Source organism: Protopterus annectens, chromosome 4.part0 (genome assembly GCF_019279795.1).
Source record: "Protopterus annectens isolate FY-2018-M chromosome 4.part0, PAN1.0, whole genome shotgun sequence".
NCBI classification, from domain to species: domain Eukaryota; kingdom Metazoa; phylum Chordata; order Ceratodontiformes; family Protopteridae; genus Protopterus; species Protopterus annectens.
This window is the reverse complement of record NC_056733.1, coordinates 1,602,275,822-1,602,291,795: the sequence shown is the minus strand read 5'-3', so window position 1 is coordinate 1,602,291,795 and position 15,974 is coordinate 1,602,275,822. Positions and strand designations below refer to the sequence as shown.

At 42.0% G+C, this 15,974-nt stretch overlaps 1 protein-coding gene across 1 annotated transcript in view; it reads right to left on the bottom strand.

The window, feature by feature from the left end:
• The window catches only part of NDST1 (N-deacetylase and N-sulfotransferase 1), a 1,661,305-nt gene that overhangs the window by 469,319 nt on the left and 1,176,012 nt on the right, over positions 1-15,974 (bottom strand). The window contains exons 12-13 of the mRNA XM_044069371.1: positions 4,341-4,353; positions 2,704-2,722 (exon numbers count right to left, since the gene is read on the bottom strand). Of these exons, the coding sequence (XP_043925306.1) occupies positions 2,704-2,722; positions 4,341-4,353 (32 nt within the window). The remainder of the gene's footprint in view (positions 1-2,703; positions 2,723-4,340; positions 4,354-15,974) is intronic.

The window sequence follows — 15,974 nt, the reverse complement described above, 5'->3', positions numbered from 1 at the left end:
CACTGCAAAGTATGTTTACTAACTTGGTTTGCAGAATGCATTAACTCTTGTAAATCTTTATTTTCAGCATAATCTGTAAGCAACAACATTTTCTGTTTAATTACTTCCATAATATGCTGCTGGTACTTCAACATGTGAAACTGGCAATTTAAAGCCCTTATGGCAAGAGTTGCAGAGGTATACACCTTCTTACCCCATTTGTCTAAAGCTCTAGAATCCCTGTCCGAAGGGTTAGGGTTTTTGGCTGTAGTAGCCTTAATACCTTTAGGTCCCTGGGAAATGGTCTCTGGATCTGCAGTGGGATTCTTAGAGAGAAATTTGTGAGTCAGGTACTCTATAGTACCTGTCAGGCTTTCTAGGAGCTGGTGGTAAAGTATCAGGAGTAAGACTGGATTCCATGAAGACATCTACAATATGCAGGAGAGGGGGTATAACCAGAGGCCTGTGCTGAGGCAAGTCTAAAAAGTCACGGAGTCTCTTTTTGGACTGTGGGTAGTCCTGGCATTCCCAGCGGAAATGCTCTCTTAAGGTATGCAAGGTTTAACCAAAAGAAACGTCCTCTGGAGGGGAGGCAGAGGAAATGGAATCCTCTGCATCTGAATCATCATAGGTAGATAAGGGAATGTTCCTGGTAATCAGAGGGATCAGAGTCATCGGACTCATGGTCTGTAGAATCAGAAGGAAAATCAATCCTTTGTCTTATAAAGGGGGAAGGCTAGCTTCCCCTAATTAAAGTTATAAGGTCTTCAGCCATTCTAAGCATTTGTTTCTGTAGCATGGGAGATTGAGCATGCACTTTGGTCGTCAGTTTTCTAGGCGTAGTGCAAACTCTGGGCCTGAGAAACTCTGTAGCTTTAGTCAGAAACGAGGTAGACTGTTTAATACGAACATCGGAAGATCAGAATAGACCCTCAGAAGCTGGTGCCTGCACAGCGGCTCCAGACCCATCCAAGGTGGAGACATCCACAGGCTGGCATACCAGACTCCGAATGGATCTCAGCAGAGGCCTGTGAATCCGTAGAAGTGGGTATCAGTGGCTACGAAAGCACCTCACTGAGTACCGGCAGACTGGCAACTAGCTTAACGGAAGCTTCGTCGGCAGTTTTGGACCTATGCGGTCTCTCTCTGTCTTTATCCTTATATTTTTTTTGGAAGATCGGTAGTCGGATGGCTTACTGAAGCCAATACAGAGAACAAGAGTGAAAGAATTTAGAGACAAAGATAGCCCGACGACAAATAGTCTGGGCGCTAAGGCACAAAACCGACAGTGAGGAACGTCGTGGTCTGGGCTTAAACAGGTGACACAGTAAGAATGAAAATCACTGTGAGGTATTTGCTTTCCACAGGCAAGACAAGTGTTAATGTTTTCTGACATTGGTTAGAGCAAGAAAAAAGGATCCCCAACGGGGTACTTAGCTTTAGAAGACTTCAGGTTTGAAACTCGAACAACGAAAATTTCAGGTAACGGCCGACCGGCGCTTGTGAACTGCTTCTGCTTTGGGCTCCCTCGTGGCAAGAAAAGCTGATATAATGGCGTCGGCTGCATGTTTTTTTACCCCTGACGTCATGGAAGAGGTGACAGCATCCGATGCAGAAATCCCAAGACTCTGGTATTCGGGCCGACTGAGGGCTACCTGCAGGCAGATAACCCAAGTGTGATGATTGCAACAGTGAAACACGAAGAACATCTGTACTATGTTCTTTGTGTTTCACTATTGCAGTCATCACATTGGGTTGATTCCCAAAGCTGAAGAAAAGGGTGGAGGCAGTCAAGAAGACTGAGGGCTTGCTATGATGCCCTGCAAGACTGAGGTGGCAAATCCTGCCCTTGATTTGGAGAAGATAGGCAGGTGGTAATGCTTGCTGAAGGCATGAATTGATGTCCATGTTGCAGCCTCCAGGATGTCCCTGGTGGGGACCCCTCTGAGGAAAGCTGCAGAGGTGGAGGTTGTTCTGGTAGAATGTGTTCTGACCCCCTTAGGGGGAGGTTTCCCGTGTTGCTTGTAGCAGAAATGGATGCAGTGTGCTATCCATTTGGAGATGGATTGTTTGGATATAGCTTTGCCCTCTGTTCCTGCAGCAACGCTAACAATTGATCAATCTTTCTAAATTATTTAGTCCTGTCTAGATAGAATCTGTGCTGTCTGTGCACATCTAGAGAGTGTAGTATCCTTTCCCCCTTGTTTTGTGGGTTAGGGAAAAAGGTGGGCAAATGAATGGATTGGCTGAGAGCCACACTGGACACCACTTTTGGCATGAAGGATGGGTTAGTCCTGAGGGAGACCCTGTCAGCATGGAAAATGATTAAGGGCTCTACAGCCATTAGTGCTTGTAGCTCAGATACTCTTCTTGCTAAAGTGATGGTCAGAAGCAAGTCTGTCTTCCATGAGAGAAAATTTAACTCTGCTAAAGCTGCTGGTTCAAAGTGGGGCAGGGTGAGCTTTTCCAACACAAAATTTAGGTCCCAAGCTGGGGCAGGTGCTCTTCTGGGTGGCCTTAAGTTGTTAGCCCCTCTTAGGAACTATTTGATGAGAGGGTGTGACAAAAGAGGTGGCTCTGTGCTGAAATGTGCAGAGATAGCTGAACCATGAATTTTAATAGAAGAAAAGGACAGAACCCTGTGTAGTAGATCAGCAAGGTAATCCAGAATGACAGGTAGGGAGGGCTGTGCCATCCCGGCACCTCACATATAACATCTAAAACTGTTTGCTGGGATTGGCAGCTTGTGCAGTGGTCAGGGAATAAGCCAGAGGGTCTGCAATTGGGGATGCATGAATTCTCCTTCCCTTTGGGTCAGGAGTGTTGGGATCTGAGGGAGATGCCATGGTGGCAGAGGTGACAGGTTGCGCAGCAGTGTGTACCAGTGCTGGCATGGCCAGTCTGGGGCAATCAGGATTGTTCTCGGTTTTTCCTCCCTTACTTTGAGCAGTACCCTTGTAATGAGAGCTAGTGGGGGAAATGCATACACAGAGAGGTTAACCTACTGGAAGGATAGAGCATACACTTTCCAGGTCTTGCAGCAAGGCTTCTTGGTGCTGAGCTGATGGTTGAAGTGGGAAGCAAAGAGGCCGACCTTCGGGGTGCCCCATTTCTGAGTTACAAGGGTGAAGGTTCTTTGGTCCAGCTGTCACTCATGTGGGTCCTGAAGATTTTCTGCTTAAGTTGTTTGCCAGAGAGTTTAGAGAGCCTAGCAAGAATTGTGCTAACAGGTGTAGTTGCATGGCTGAGGCCGTGTGCCAAAAGGTCATGGCGAGCCTGCAGGGAGGGTATGAGTGAGTCCCTCCCTGCACATCACAGTGGTGTTGTCTGTTTTGATCAGTAGAGCCCCCTGGGGAGAGGAGGGGTCTGAAAGACAGCTAACATCTCTTTTTGGTTAATGTGCAGATGTATTTGATGTGGGCTCCATTGGCCCTGTATGCACCTGCCGTCCAGGTGTGCACCCCAGGCACAGTCTGATGTGTCTGTGGTGAGGGTCTGGGCGGAGTGGGGTTGTGAGAGGGGTAGTCTCTTGTTGTGGTAGCATGCTGCTGCCCACCAAAGAAAATCTTTACTTAAACAAGGTATCACTGGTATAAGAGTTTCCAGGTCTTGAGAGTGTTAACACCAAAGGCTTTTTTGGTACCACTGTAGTTTCCTCATATGCAGTCTGGCATATGGAATGAGTAGAATGCAAGAGAGATGAACCTCAGAGCTTGCAGGATTTTCCTTGTGGATAACTGGGGTCTGGTGGCTAGTTGAGAGAAATAGGCTATCAGGTATGTTTGCTTTTCTGGTGTAAGGAATGCAATCTGGGATGCTGTGTCCAGGCTTGCACCCAGGAATATAATTTTTTGGGTGGGTACTAGTTTGGATTTCTTTTCGTTGATAGTATATCCTAGGGAGGTCAGTAGGTCCTTTACAAAGACCAGGCGCTTGAGCAGCTTTTCCTGACTGCCTGAATTAGACAGTCATCCAAGTATGGGTAAATTTGAATATTTCTTTGCCTGCTAAAAGCAATAGTGGGCGCCAGACATTTTGTGAAAACTCTGGGAGCAGTGGATAAGCCAAAGGGAAGCTCAGAGAACTGAAAGTGCAGTGATCCTGCACTGAAATGTAGATATTTTCTACATGATTCCCTGATTAGGATGTGTAGGTAGGTAGGTCTCTTTTAGGGCTAGGGTGGCTAACCAAGCATCCTTGGAGAGTATAGGTAGTAGCTGCCGGAGGGTGAACATTTTGAATTTTATCACCAGAAAGGTGTTTAGAATGGATAGATCAAGGATGGGACACTAGGTGCCCTCTTTTCTGGGTACCAGGAAGAGTCTGGAGTAGAAACTTTGGCCTATCTGTTCTGCAGGAACGTGCTCTATTGCCCTCATAGAGAGCAGGGAAAGGACTTGCTTTTTGGTCTCTACCCACTGGTTTGGGGGAAGATCTGGGAACCCTTTTGGGGTTGATAGATTGGTGGACACTATGTTGAGGTCCCAGCGGTCGTTGGTAATGGTGGCCCAGGTGCTTCCATGGAAGGAGTCTTTTCCTCCTAGGGGCAAGTGCAGGTGGGCAGAGGGAGGGACTGGAAGTGGAGAGTCACTGTGAGTTCTTACCATGAAGGGGTGGGCTTAGCACTCCCTGGTTTTGGAGAGGATGAATTCCATTGCTTAAATCTCTGCATTCCCTGAGGCTGCTATCTGGGGGGGGCCTGCTTTCCAGAGGTCTGGGCTGAGCTGACCTGGAGGGGGCAGGAAAGGACCAGTGTGAGGAGGGGCAATGCCTACTGAACCTGGGTGGCTGGACCTGCAGGAAGTCCTTAACTGTCTGCATAGATTTAGCTTTTTCTTCCATCTTTTTTAAAGCCTCCTCTGCCTTGGTGTTAAATAAGTTGTTTTTGTACAAAGGTGTGTCCAATAATTTGGATTTGACATGGTCGGGCAAGGGCTGTTCCTTAAACCAAACATGCCTTCTAAGGACTGCTGCCCTGCAAGATGCTTTTAGGGCATCAAAACCACATTGTAAGGTGCGTTTAGTTACTTGACTTGCAGAAAGCATGGACTCTTGTAACTATTTTCTGCACAAGCAGGAAAATATATTTTTTGTTTGAGGAGTTCCATGGTATGTTGCTGAAATATTAGCACATGGAACTGACAATTTAGTGCTCTAATGGCAAAAGTAGCAGAGGTGTATACTTTTTTACCCCATCTGACTAATGCTCGGAATCCCTATCTGAGGGGGGTGGGATTTTAATTCCTTTGGGCCCTTGAGAAATATCCTCAGGGTCAGCAGTAGGATTTTAAAAAAGAAATTTGTGAGAGTCAGGGACTCTATAATACCGGTCAGGTTTTCTGGGAGGAGGAGGGAGGGTGTCAGGAGTCAAACTAGATTCCATGAAATCATCATTCACAACATCCAGGACAGGAGGAATGGCCAGAGGTCTGTGCTGTGGAAGATCTAAGAATTCCCAGAGTCTCTTTTTAGACTGACAGTAGTCCTGACATTCCCATTAGAAATGCTCCCTTAAAGTATGAAGGGTTTCCCCAAAGGAAAAGTCCTCGGGTGAAGAGGCTGAAAGAATGAATTCCTCTGTATCAGAATCCTCATAAGCAGAAAGGGGTTGCATGTCTTCATATTCAGATGCCTCAGTGTCTTTGGACTCCTGTTCAGATAAAACTACTGGGGATAAACCTCTTTCTTTTGGAAGGAGTAGCTTGGCTTCCCCTGATCAGCATTATAAGGTCTTCTGCCATTTTAAGCAACTGAGACTGAGGCAAGGAAGCAGGTGTCTGAGATTGGGTCATCGGTTTCTTGGGTGTGGTTCATACCCTGGGCTTTAGAAACTCAGTAGTTTTCGAAAGAATGGTAGATGCAAAAGAAGTCGGTCTGTGTAGAGAATTGGTAGTGCAAAGTACTTCCTCGGAAGCCGGTGCCTGCTCAGTGACTCTGGACCCATTCAAGGTAGAGACATCCACAGAATCCTTAGTCGATGAAGAGTCTCGCAGCATTCAGGACTCCAAAAGGGTCTTGGTAGCGGCCTGCAAATCCACAGATGCGGATATCAGGGGCTGCACTGAGGACTGGAGAACTGATGACTAGCTTAATGGAAGCATCATCGGTAGATTTGGACCTGTGCGGTCTGTCTCTGTCTTTATCCTTACGTTTTTCGGAAGATCTGCTGTCAGACATGTTTCGTTATTAGAAAGGAAAATTTTTACATTCGGGAAACATACAGCTGTAATAATAGATCGGTTGTATATTTGGCCGAATGTCAACAATGTCCAGCATTTTACGTCAGTAAAACTGACCATCATCTGAGAGACAGGATTTATGAACACGTATATGCAATCAAAAAGTAGAAAATAGACAATGCTTTAGCTAGACATTGTGATTACAACATTGAACATAATTTTAAATTTAGGATCATTTCCCACATAAGCCAAGTTACAGAAAACAAAAAATACATAGATGATAGTTTAGTTAAATTATTATTAGAAAGAAGTGAACTCAACTGGCAGTTACGTTTAGAAGCTTGTAATGAACCAGGTCTAAATGAAATGTGTTCCATAGCATGTGTACCGAAACTTAAGAGTCTACTTAAGTGAAAGGGATGGCTTACCGAAGCCAAATCAGAATTCGAGGACCGAGAGTGAAAAAAATCTAGCTGCAATAAAGGCCCAACAACGTATAGTTCTGGCATTGATCAAAGCACAAAAGCGACAGCGGGGGACATCGTGCTCTGGGCCTAAGAAAGTGACGCAGTAAGAATTAAAGTCTCAGTGTGGTACTTGCTTTACACAGGCGAGACAACTGTTAACTTTTTCTGACATCGGTTAGAGCAAGAAAAAAGAATCCCCAATGGGGTACTTAGCTTTAGAAGACTTCAACTTCAATTCTGAAAATGAAAATTCAGGTAGCGGCCGACCGGCAATCATGTGAACTGCTTCTGCTTCGGGCTCCTTGGCAAGAAAGACTGGGGTAATGGTGTCGGCTGCCTTATTTTATACTACGGATGACCTGACTTCAGTCCTGGAGCGACAGCAACCGATGCAGAAATACTAAGCCTCTGGGGCTACCCTGGCAGGGAAAACCCAAATGTGATGACTGCAACAGTGAAACATGAAGAACATCTGTTCTGATTTCCTGATGTCTTTGGTTTTGTTTAGGTAATATCTTAGTTGTCTGTGCATGTCCAGAGAGTGAAGGGTCATCTCTGAAGCATTTTGAGGATGGGAGTAGAAGACCGGTAGGTTAATGGTTTGATTCAACTTGAGTTCATTAACTACCTTGGGCATGAAGGAGGGGTTGGTCCTGAGCACCACTTGGTCCCTGTGAAAGACTAGGTAGGGGGGATGTGGCCATCAGGGCTTGGATCTCCAAAACCCTACTGGCGGACGTGAGGGCATCTAGCAGAACTGTTTTGAATGTACAAAATTTCAGAGAAGTACAATGTGCTGGTTTCAAAAGGAGCAAGCGTTAGCTTTTCTAATACAACGTTTAGATCCCATGGAGGAGGGATGGGTTTCCGTGGGGGTTTGATGTGGAGGACTTCTCTTAAAAAGAGTTTGACTTCCAGTCTGGAAGCCAGGGGAGGTGAAATGGGCAGACAGACAGAGATGGCAGACAAGTGGACTTTGATTGAGGAATATGTCAGTTCTGTTTGGAGTAGCTCACACAAGCAGGACAGGACCCTAGGGATGGAGGTAGTGACGGGGTCCTGTTTGTTCCTATGACACCAATTGGAGCATCTGAGCCATTTAGCCACATAGTTTCTCCTAGTGCTGGGTTTTCTGGCCTCCTGCAGAACATTAAGTACGTCCTCTAAGTAAAGGTGTCTGTAAGGGATCAGGATTCTATCACACATAAGGTCAGTTTTAGATTGTTCACCTGCGGGTGTAGCAGAGACCCCTTATTCTGTGTGAGCAGGTCTATCCAGCAGTACCAGACTATTCCTGCTAGGGAGAGGAAGATGACCTGGTTGGGTGGTGACTGTCACCAAAGGTGCTGGGAAAGGAGGACAGGAAGCAATCCTAGGAACCCTCTTCACTAATATAGCAAGATCAGACTTGTCTGCCCTGCTTTTTTCTTTTTTCTTCTCTGGTCTACTACATTTTGATGAAGCCTTGTCTTTGGGGATGATGACTCATTTCCTGCTATGTCAGAGCAAAGTGGCCCTTTCAACAGGTTGGAAAACAGTATGCTGAGTGAATTGTACAAGGTATACTGTGGTTAACATTTAACAGTACATTGGGAAGCAGTTCAAAGAAAAATACAGCTTGAAATTGCTGGAAGCGAACAAGTTATACAAGAAGTTGCCTCTCCATCAGCCTTAGTATTTTAATGCATTTAATATAACAGTGCACAGTTTAGCTTGTTTAAAGGTAGCCAGTGCATTTTTTCTTAGGGATAAAACTCAATGTTTACTGAAAGCATGTAAGCTGTTTTTCACATCTTAAAGAAATACCGACAAGAAAATAACAGATATAAATCAGGCTGTAGCATGCGCTTTAGCACAGGTAACCTTAACTTTAGATTAGATAATGCATTTGGGTGCAGACATCGACTTGGGGCATCTATTCCTATATGGAGGTGTAAACATCATTTATTGAAAACGTACACAGTTTTGTTTGTTCTAATTTAAAAGGGGAATGTTAGCATGCTGTAAAAGTATTTATTTTTTGTACGAGTGTTTTCACTGAAGCAAAAATCTTGAAATTGTAACATAGGTTCTAATAGAGAATAGAAGCAACTATCTAAGAGATCAACCTATCAAACATTAATTTGTGAATGTAAGCTAAACGTTGGAAATCCACATTCATAAGAACTGTCATGTACAACTGGTAGGAGAAAAAGCTTTATATCATAACGGCTACTATGTCCATATATTATGACATAAAAGGCCTTACAGGTATAGAAAAATGCAAAGTGTACAGAACCAATAGCAATGTAGCAGGATAAACAAATTAATAGAATTAAGTATGAAATTTTAACATAGGACTTCAGTGTGGATATTCAGCAGAATATTGTGAACAAAGGAAAAGGGAAGTAATAACACTGATACCAGAGGGGCTGCAACAGTGACAAAAACAGGGGAAAAACAGACAATAATGGCAGACTTGTGGTAGTAAAGGGTTATTGGCAGGGGAAGTGGACTACACTGACATGCACTTGTATTCTACCTAAAACTGCTATTATGCAGCATAAGAGAATGCCGGATGCAATAATATGTTTTCAGCAGGGAATATTATTTACGGGTGGGAACTGGAACCTGATTTGCAATAGTAAGGGTGCATCAGGGGGCATAAAAGAGAAAACATAAAAAGGTGGTAGACATCTGAAAAAAATATATAGGTTCATAGGTGTGTACTAGGCTAACGGCCCTGGAGCCTATATAAGCCTAGCCCAAGAAGATTCCCTGGCATCATGCCACCCAAAGTTAGTTCCCAGTGCCCCTGTCAAGCAAGGCCACTGAAGTGATCCCTGGGGTGAACTTCCTATTGCCCATCCACTCGTCAAGATTTCTCTTGAATGTTTGGTATAGAAAATGTGAATTTGGTAGGGACCCAGGCAGAATTTACATATTACTCTATAAGGTACAATAACTGGGTTAGACTGGACAGAAATCGTATTTCACAGAAAAATGTACTTAATTGAAAGCTATGAAACATATCCAGTAACTATCTCCCAAACACAAAAAAAGCTAAGATAAAGATGTAGAGTAATGAAATAAAAATGAGATGCTAACAATTTCCTACTTATCTATTACAGAGATAGGAATTTAAGAAACTGGTAATGGAAATTATTTTAGAGTTATTAGGGAAGGTAAAATTTTTCAAAAGGGACACTTAGCGAGTGGGGTAAAATGAAAATGGAATGAGAGGGACAGAAATGTAGGGAAAAGTAAAATAAATTGTTTAGATGGAGATTACAAAAGATAAAGCAGTACAAAATAAGGGAAATTCCATAGAACCAGAAGAGGAACACCTGCAAAGTGCTAAAGGGAAAACAAAGGAGCATTCGGGTAATATTCACAAGTTTAGAAAAGTTGCTGTTAAATTAACTAGTTTGATAACTCCAGAGCACAATGCCTTGGGCAACAAAAAGTGGAAAGGGTTGTTGCCAAACTTTGAGAGCTTATAACAAAATAAACAGATTTTTTTACAGATATTACATATATGTCAAATATTTATGGAAATTTGTACAAAACTGAGGAATGTGGAAACCAAGAAAAAGGCACAAATAGAAAATATTTATTGAAGACTTTATGCTAAAGTTGTGGCAGATGAGGCTCAACAATTAATAGCTAAACTAGGAAGAAATTTGTGATGTATAATCAGTCAAAGTCTACATGAAGATACAGCATTCGTGTGAAAGCATGGAAGTTGGAAGGGTAGAAAGTGATAAAGATGTAGAAGGTTTTGTTTAACATTTTAAAAGTATGGAGTACCAACATCTTCAAAGAAAGCTGTGGTGGCTGTGTTACCCAACGAGAGCAAAAACCTTTGGGACCCAACTTCATTTAGAACCATTTCAATTTTAAACCACAAAAGTGTTTATGTCTATACTAGCTAAAATATGGCAAAGATGTTGCCAAAACTGACAGATCTGGATCAATGTGGTTTTGTGGAGGGAGGCAAATATCTGACAACAATAACAAAACGATGATGACCTAGAGGAAAGCAGAGTGAAAAAAGCTGCTGCTATTTTTGGTGATTCTTGATGTAGTGAAGGCATTCAATAGTCAGCTGGACCTTTGTGAGTAGGGCAATGGCAGTATTTGTATTACAAGATGCAATAATAGGGTTTAATTTGGAAGATATATGAATGATCAGATGCAGGAATTAAGGTGAGAGGTTTTGTCTCTCTCTACAACAAGCTATGTTTGAACACAGGAACAAGGTGGGGTAGTCCTCTTTCCTCATTTATTTGATTTATATCTAGGTCCACTGGCAAAGAAAATAAGGAACTCGTAGATTCAAGAATAAAAATGGTATGGTAATCAAGAACAGTTAAGTTTTATTTCTAGATGACTATTTTGTACTTGATGAATTGAGAACAGGACAACTGGGTGTTGTGGAACATTCTGAAACAGTTACAAGTTTTTTCAGGATATAAAACAAATTAAGATAAAGGCTATTGCAGTATATAATGCACCTACGCCTGAGTTGTTTCAGCAATACTCCTGTTTATGGGGACATGATAAGATGAAGTATTTCAATTTATGGTGTGATGCCCCTGCACTGGCCCAGTAATCAAGGAGCCTCAATCCTCACCATTGGCAACAGTGAGGGATATGCACAATGGGAGGATGGCAAGTACACACACATAGTAAAGTACAATTTCCCTTAAGAGAAGACAGAGATCACAGCCAGTCTGCAGCTGGTTTCTCCCTCTTTCTCCAGATCTGCAATAAGACTCCCCACTGGCACAGCAGTATGGTTAATATCTCAGTTGAGGGGGTCAAGCCAAGACCTCCAGTACCCTCTCTGTCTAACCAGTGCTTTGTGTCCCTGCCCAAATAGCTGATACACACACACACACACACACACACACACACACACACACACACACACACACACACACACACACACACACACACACACACACACACACACACTGAGATTTGATTTATATACAAACACACACACCTGGGGAAGGCTGGCACAGGTTTACTAGCTATGCCCCCTTCTGCCCAGACTACAAGTTAGTTATCACTGCCACCAACCCCTACTTATCAGCTACCTAAGGCCCTTACACAGGGTGACCAATTCTACTGTGCAATGTTACTAGTAATCCAAATGGTAAGTGTGACCAAGAGCAAGGCTATTGGAGTGGCCTATATAGTTTCACCAAATACATATGCAAGTACTCTAAAGAGCTTAAATATCTCTAAACAAAGCAGCCACGAAGATAGGTTTAAATTTATTTAATAATAATAAAAAATAAGACAATACTCAATTAACACAGTAACTAAAGAGTTCAGAATCAAAGGAAATATTTTAAAACAACATTGCAGGACAGTCTCAAATAAATACAGAAAACATATAAACTAATCTTTACTATATTCCTATCTATATCTAAAAGATAATATGCCCTAAACTTACTTACAGAGCAACACACAGGCAGAAGTGCTGAATGGGTGTTTCTAGGTCCAAAACAAGATACAAAATGCACAGTCTTTCTCTGAGAGAGTTTTTAAATCAATATTAAATATTACTGCTGGGTCAGCCTGGATGGCTGTCACCTGACTTCAGTTCCAGGCTAACATACTAACAGAATTTTAACATCTCTGTGTGAGAAGTACATATCTCCCAGAAGTGCAGCTGCTAGGAAGTCACAGAGCAATAAAATACTTTACATTTTAAACACAGTAAATACTTCTCTCCAAGACGACAGAAAAACGTCTAGCTTTAGACATCCTGTCTTCTTGCTGCAATGAAACTAACTTTGATAGCACATCGCAAAGCACTTAATTTCAACTTTATTTTCTTGAAGTTTGGTAACTTAATCTTCTATGTTCCAGCAGGGTATGCTGTGGTTACATTCTTGAAGCTCAGTACATAACATACAGTTCTATATAAATCATATCAGTATTCACAAATGACAGTGAATTATTTACAAAATTCCAGATAGCTGGGCTGGCAGTGTCACATATGGACCAAAAATAATTCTGTTGTGGCAGCTAAGAATATGTAAGAAGATACTAAATAAAAAATAATACAAAGAGAAGCTGGAAGCTCTTGATTATGGTAATGGATGATTTAGTCCTTTTTGTTTAAAAAAAAAAAGTCATATTTTTATCAGCAAAATGAGTTGTTGTGGACTGTAAATAATAGACAGTTGAAAGAATGTATTTGGGAGGGAAAAAGTTAAGTGGGATAAGTTGATTCTCACTATAAAATAAGGTGGTTCAGGATTTCATGAGTTAAAGGAATGCTTCAGAGCTACTCAGTTAAGGTTCCCAAACAACACAACTGGAAGGTTATAAATCAAAATGAAAAGGATGATGGTGAAGAAGAAACAAGGTGAGTTCAATAAGTAGAGAGAGTAGGATTTTGGATATAGTTCTTTAAAGAAAAGATGTTAAAGTCATAAAGTAGAAAAAAGTATTTTACGAACCAAGACAACACTAGAACACAGAAAGGAGCTTTTAGCAATTGGAATGGCTAAGTACAGCTACAGAAAATAGGCAAGAGGGGTCTGGCACTTACTGGCAAAATTAGCAAAGAAACCAAGGTATTGAGAGCAAATAACTAGAGAGAGAAATGTATAGAGTGGCATGAGGCCAAGCAAAAGTTTGGACTGCAGGTTAAGACTGTCTTTCTTACTAGGGAATGATGGAGTATAAACAAAGAAAAAGGATAGGGGAGTGCTGAGACCAACTGTGACCGAGTTTTTAATTGAGTCTGGAATAGAGGCTGCTGTTAAAAAATGGATAATTAGTAAGGTATATGAAACACAGAATGGAAATGCAACATACAAAAGAACAATATGAGAACATCTGTATTGCTCCCAAATAAGCAACAAAGTCCAGAAAATTTAGGATTTTTGCCAGAAGTATTTGAATAGATATTTTATACCTCCAGCAGACTTCAGAGAATTTTTCATCGAGTAAACATCAAATGCTGGAGATATGATGGAACACAGAGGATATGGAGTACATGTTTTCAGGAATGTAATGAGTTGGTCGATTTTAAACATTCCCTAGACAGTACTAAGTCAAAAATGCTGGACAAACAAATGCAATCCAGAAAAACTCCTTACTTAGGACCCACTGGGTTAATCATGCTTAGGAGGCCATCCAAGGAAGGAAGTCCTTCTCAAGTGTCAATGGCTGACTCACAAGACGGCTGCAGGGGATCAAGCTAGCTAAAAGACAGCAAAGATGTTGCCAAAACTGACAGATCTGGATCAATGCGATTTTGTGGAGGGAGGCAAATATCTGACAACAATAACAGAACAATGATGACCTAGAGGAAAGCAGAGTGAAAAAAGCTGGGCACCAAGCTATCAACTGGGGCTGGGATGCACCCTTGCCCTTGGGGCAGTGCTCCCAGCAATGCCTGGGTCTATGTGGAAAGTAATCCTTTGGCTCCCTAGCTGAGGAGCTCTTCATAGGCACCATCTTCCTGGTTCAGAGCAAGCCAAAATACTATCCCCTATTTAGTCAACAGGCAGGATTAAATCACTGCAATTATGTCAGTTTTCCAGTAATGCTCTGCCTCAAGACAACATTTACACTGGTGTGGTTCCTGGATTGGAACTGCATTGTCACAAAGATAATTAATGGTGCTGGAAAGGCCAGTAAATGCAGAAATTCTTACACAATAGTAAAGACAGTGATCTCAAATGTGCAGGTCGAAAAATACAGCTGTGGGTTTACGGAAAGCATGTACTCCCATAAATGGCATACAACTTCACAGTATAAGTTGCTACAGGTGTGTGGACAGCCCCAAACAGAGACCTCCTCAGTCTGATGGAGGAGCTGAATCCAAAGTATAGAATCATTAAGGAAGGTTGTGAATGGCAGACAATGGGGCCCTTTTCAGATCTGGGGGATCTTCAGACTCTGCAGACCCTGGCTTTCTGCAACTGCAATACTTCATTAATGCTTTTCAATGCCCTTAGATACCTCTGCGGGCCTTAGGCCCAGTGCCAGTACTACTGATACCTCATCTAAAATGCTAGTTCCATTTGTCCCATTACTAACCTATAACGGACTGGTCCCACTCTTAAAAAAAAAAAAAAAAAAAAACATTTTTTCTTTGTATTGAGAAATCAGTGAAAGGAGTTGGTGGTTAGAACAAACAGGATTTTCATACTGCAGACAATGGGGCCCTTTTCAGTACACTAAGCTCCAGTGCCTTAAGCACTTCTGTTGAATAAAAATGACCTGCATTCTCTTCCATCCTGGTCCCTCGACAATATGACATGCAGATCTACACCAATTGTGCAGTTCAGATCTCAGAATTAGCCTCCACCCAACTAAATGGAGGTCCTAGTTTAGAGTTAACCACACAATCCACCTCTTGTCATTTAAACCCACCGTGACCCCAAATCCCAAATGACCCAAGTCATTTGTTTTCTGCAAACACTTTGACAACTAAGCCAGTAGGGCCACTTTCCAGCTTCCATCCTTAATGTAATAACAGGAAGTAGACATGCATTAAAAGACTACAACTGAGGAGAAACAGAGATGCCACCATTTTTTAAGATAGCAATAATGGCCTCAAAGAGAACCTGAAGAACAAAGATCCTCTCCTCGTTCATTACATCAGATTTTACAAAGTTTTTTCCCTTTAAATTGCAGTGTTTTTTTAAATTTTATTCCACGTTTTTTCCACTTTTTTCCCTTCTTTCTTTCTTTCTTTCTCTGGTTGTTCCTAGAGTGGGAAGAAAAGTCAGAAACAATTAACCCCTGTACTATCTCACTGGAGGAACTACCATCCCATCTTTTAAGGATTTTGCTGGAATAAAATTATCTTCAAAGCCTTATTAAAATGATTGTAGAGGGAAAGGGTTCTAGGGTTGCACTTATGACCCAAAAAGATCAGGCACACAGAATATGGGCTATAGCCAAAAATCTTTTTTCTTCACATGTTCAAAGTTGATTTCAATCGTGAAGCCAGCAAACTAATACTGGTGAAGAAAGAAAGGTTGGAACACGTAAAGAACACATACACAAATGCACACATACATATATAGTGAAAGATTACAACACAAACACATGCAAAAACCCACAGATACACACACAAATACCCACTTGTGATAACGCGCACTCACACACACACACACACACACACACACACACACACACACACACACACACACAGCATGAAAATAATTTCATAGGGCATGGTGTTGTAGTTAATGTCTAATGCTGTATTACATTACTACATAAATGATACCTGTGTACATGAGACTGATGACAAAAATCTTAACAGTTCAGTCCTTACTAGAAAGAGCTAGCTTATTTAAATTGCAATTACAGCTAAACATCTTCATTC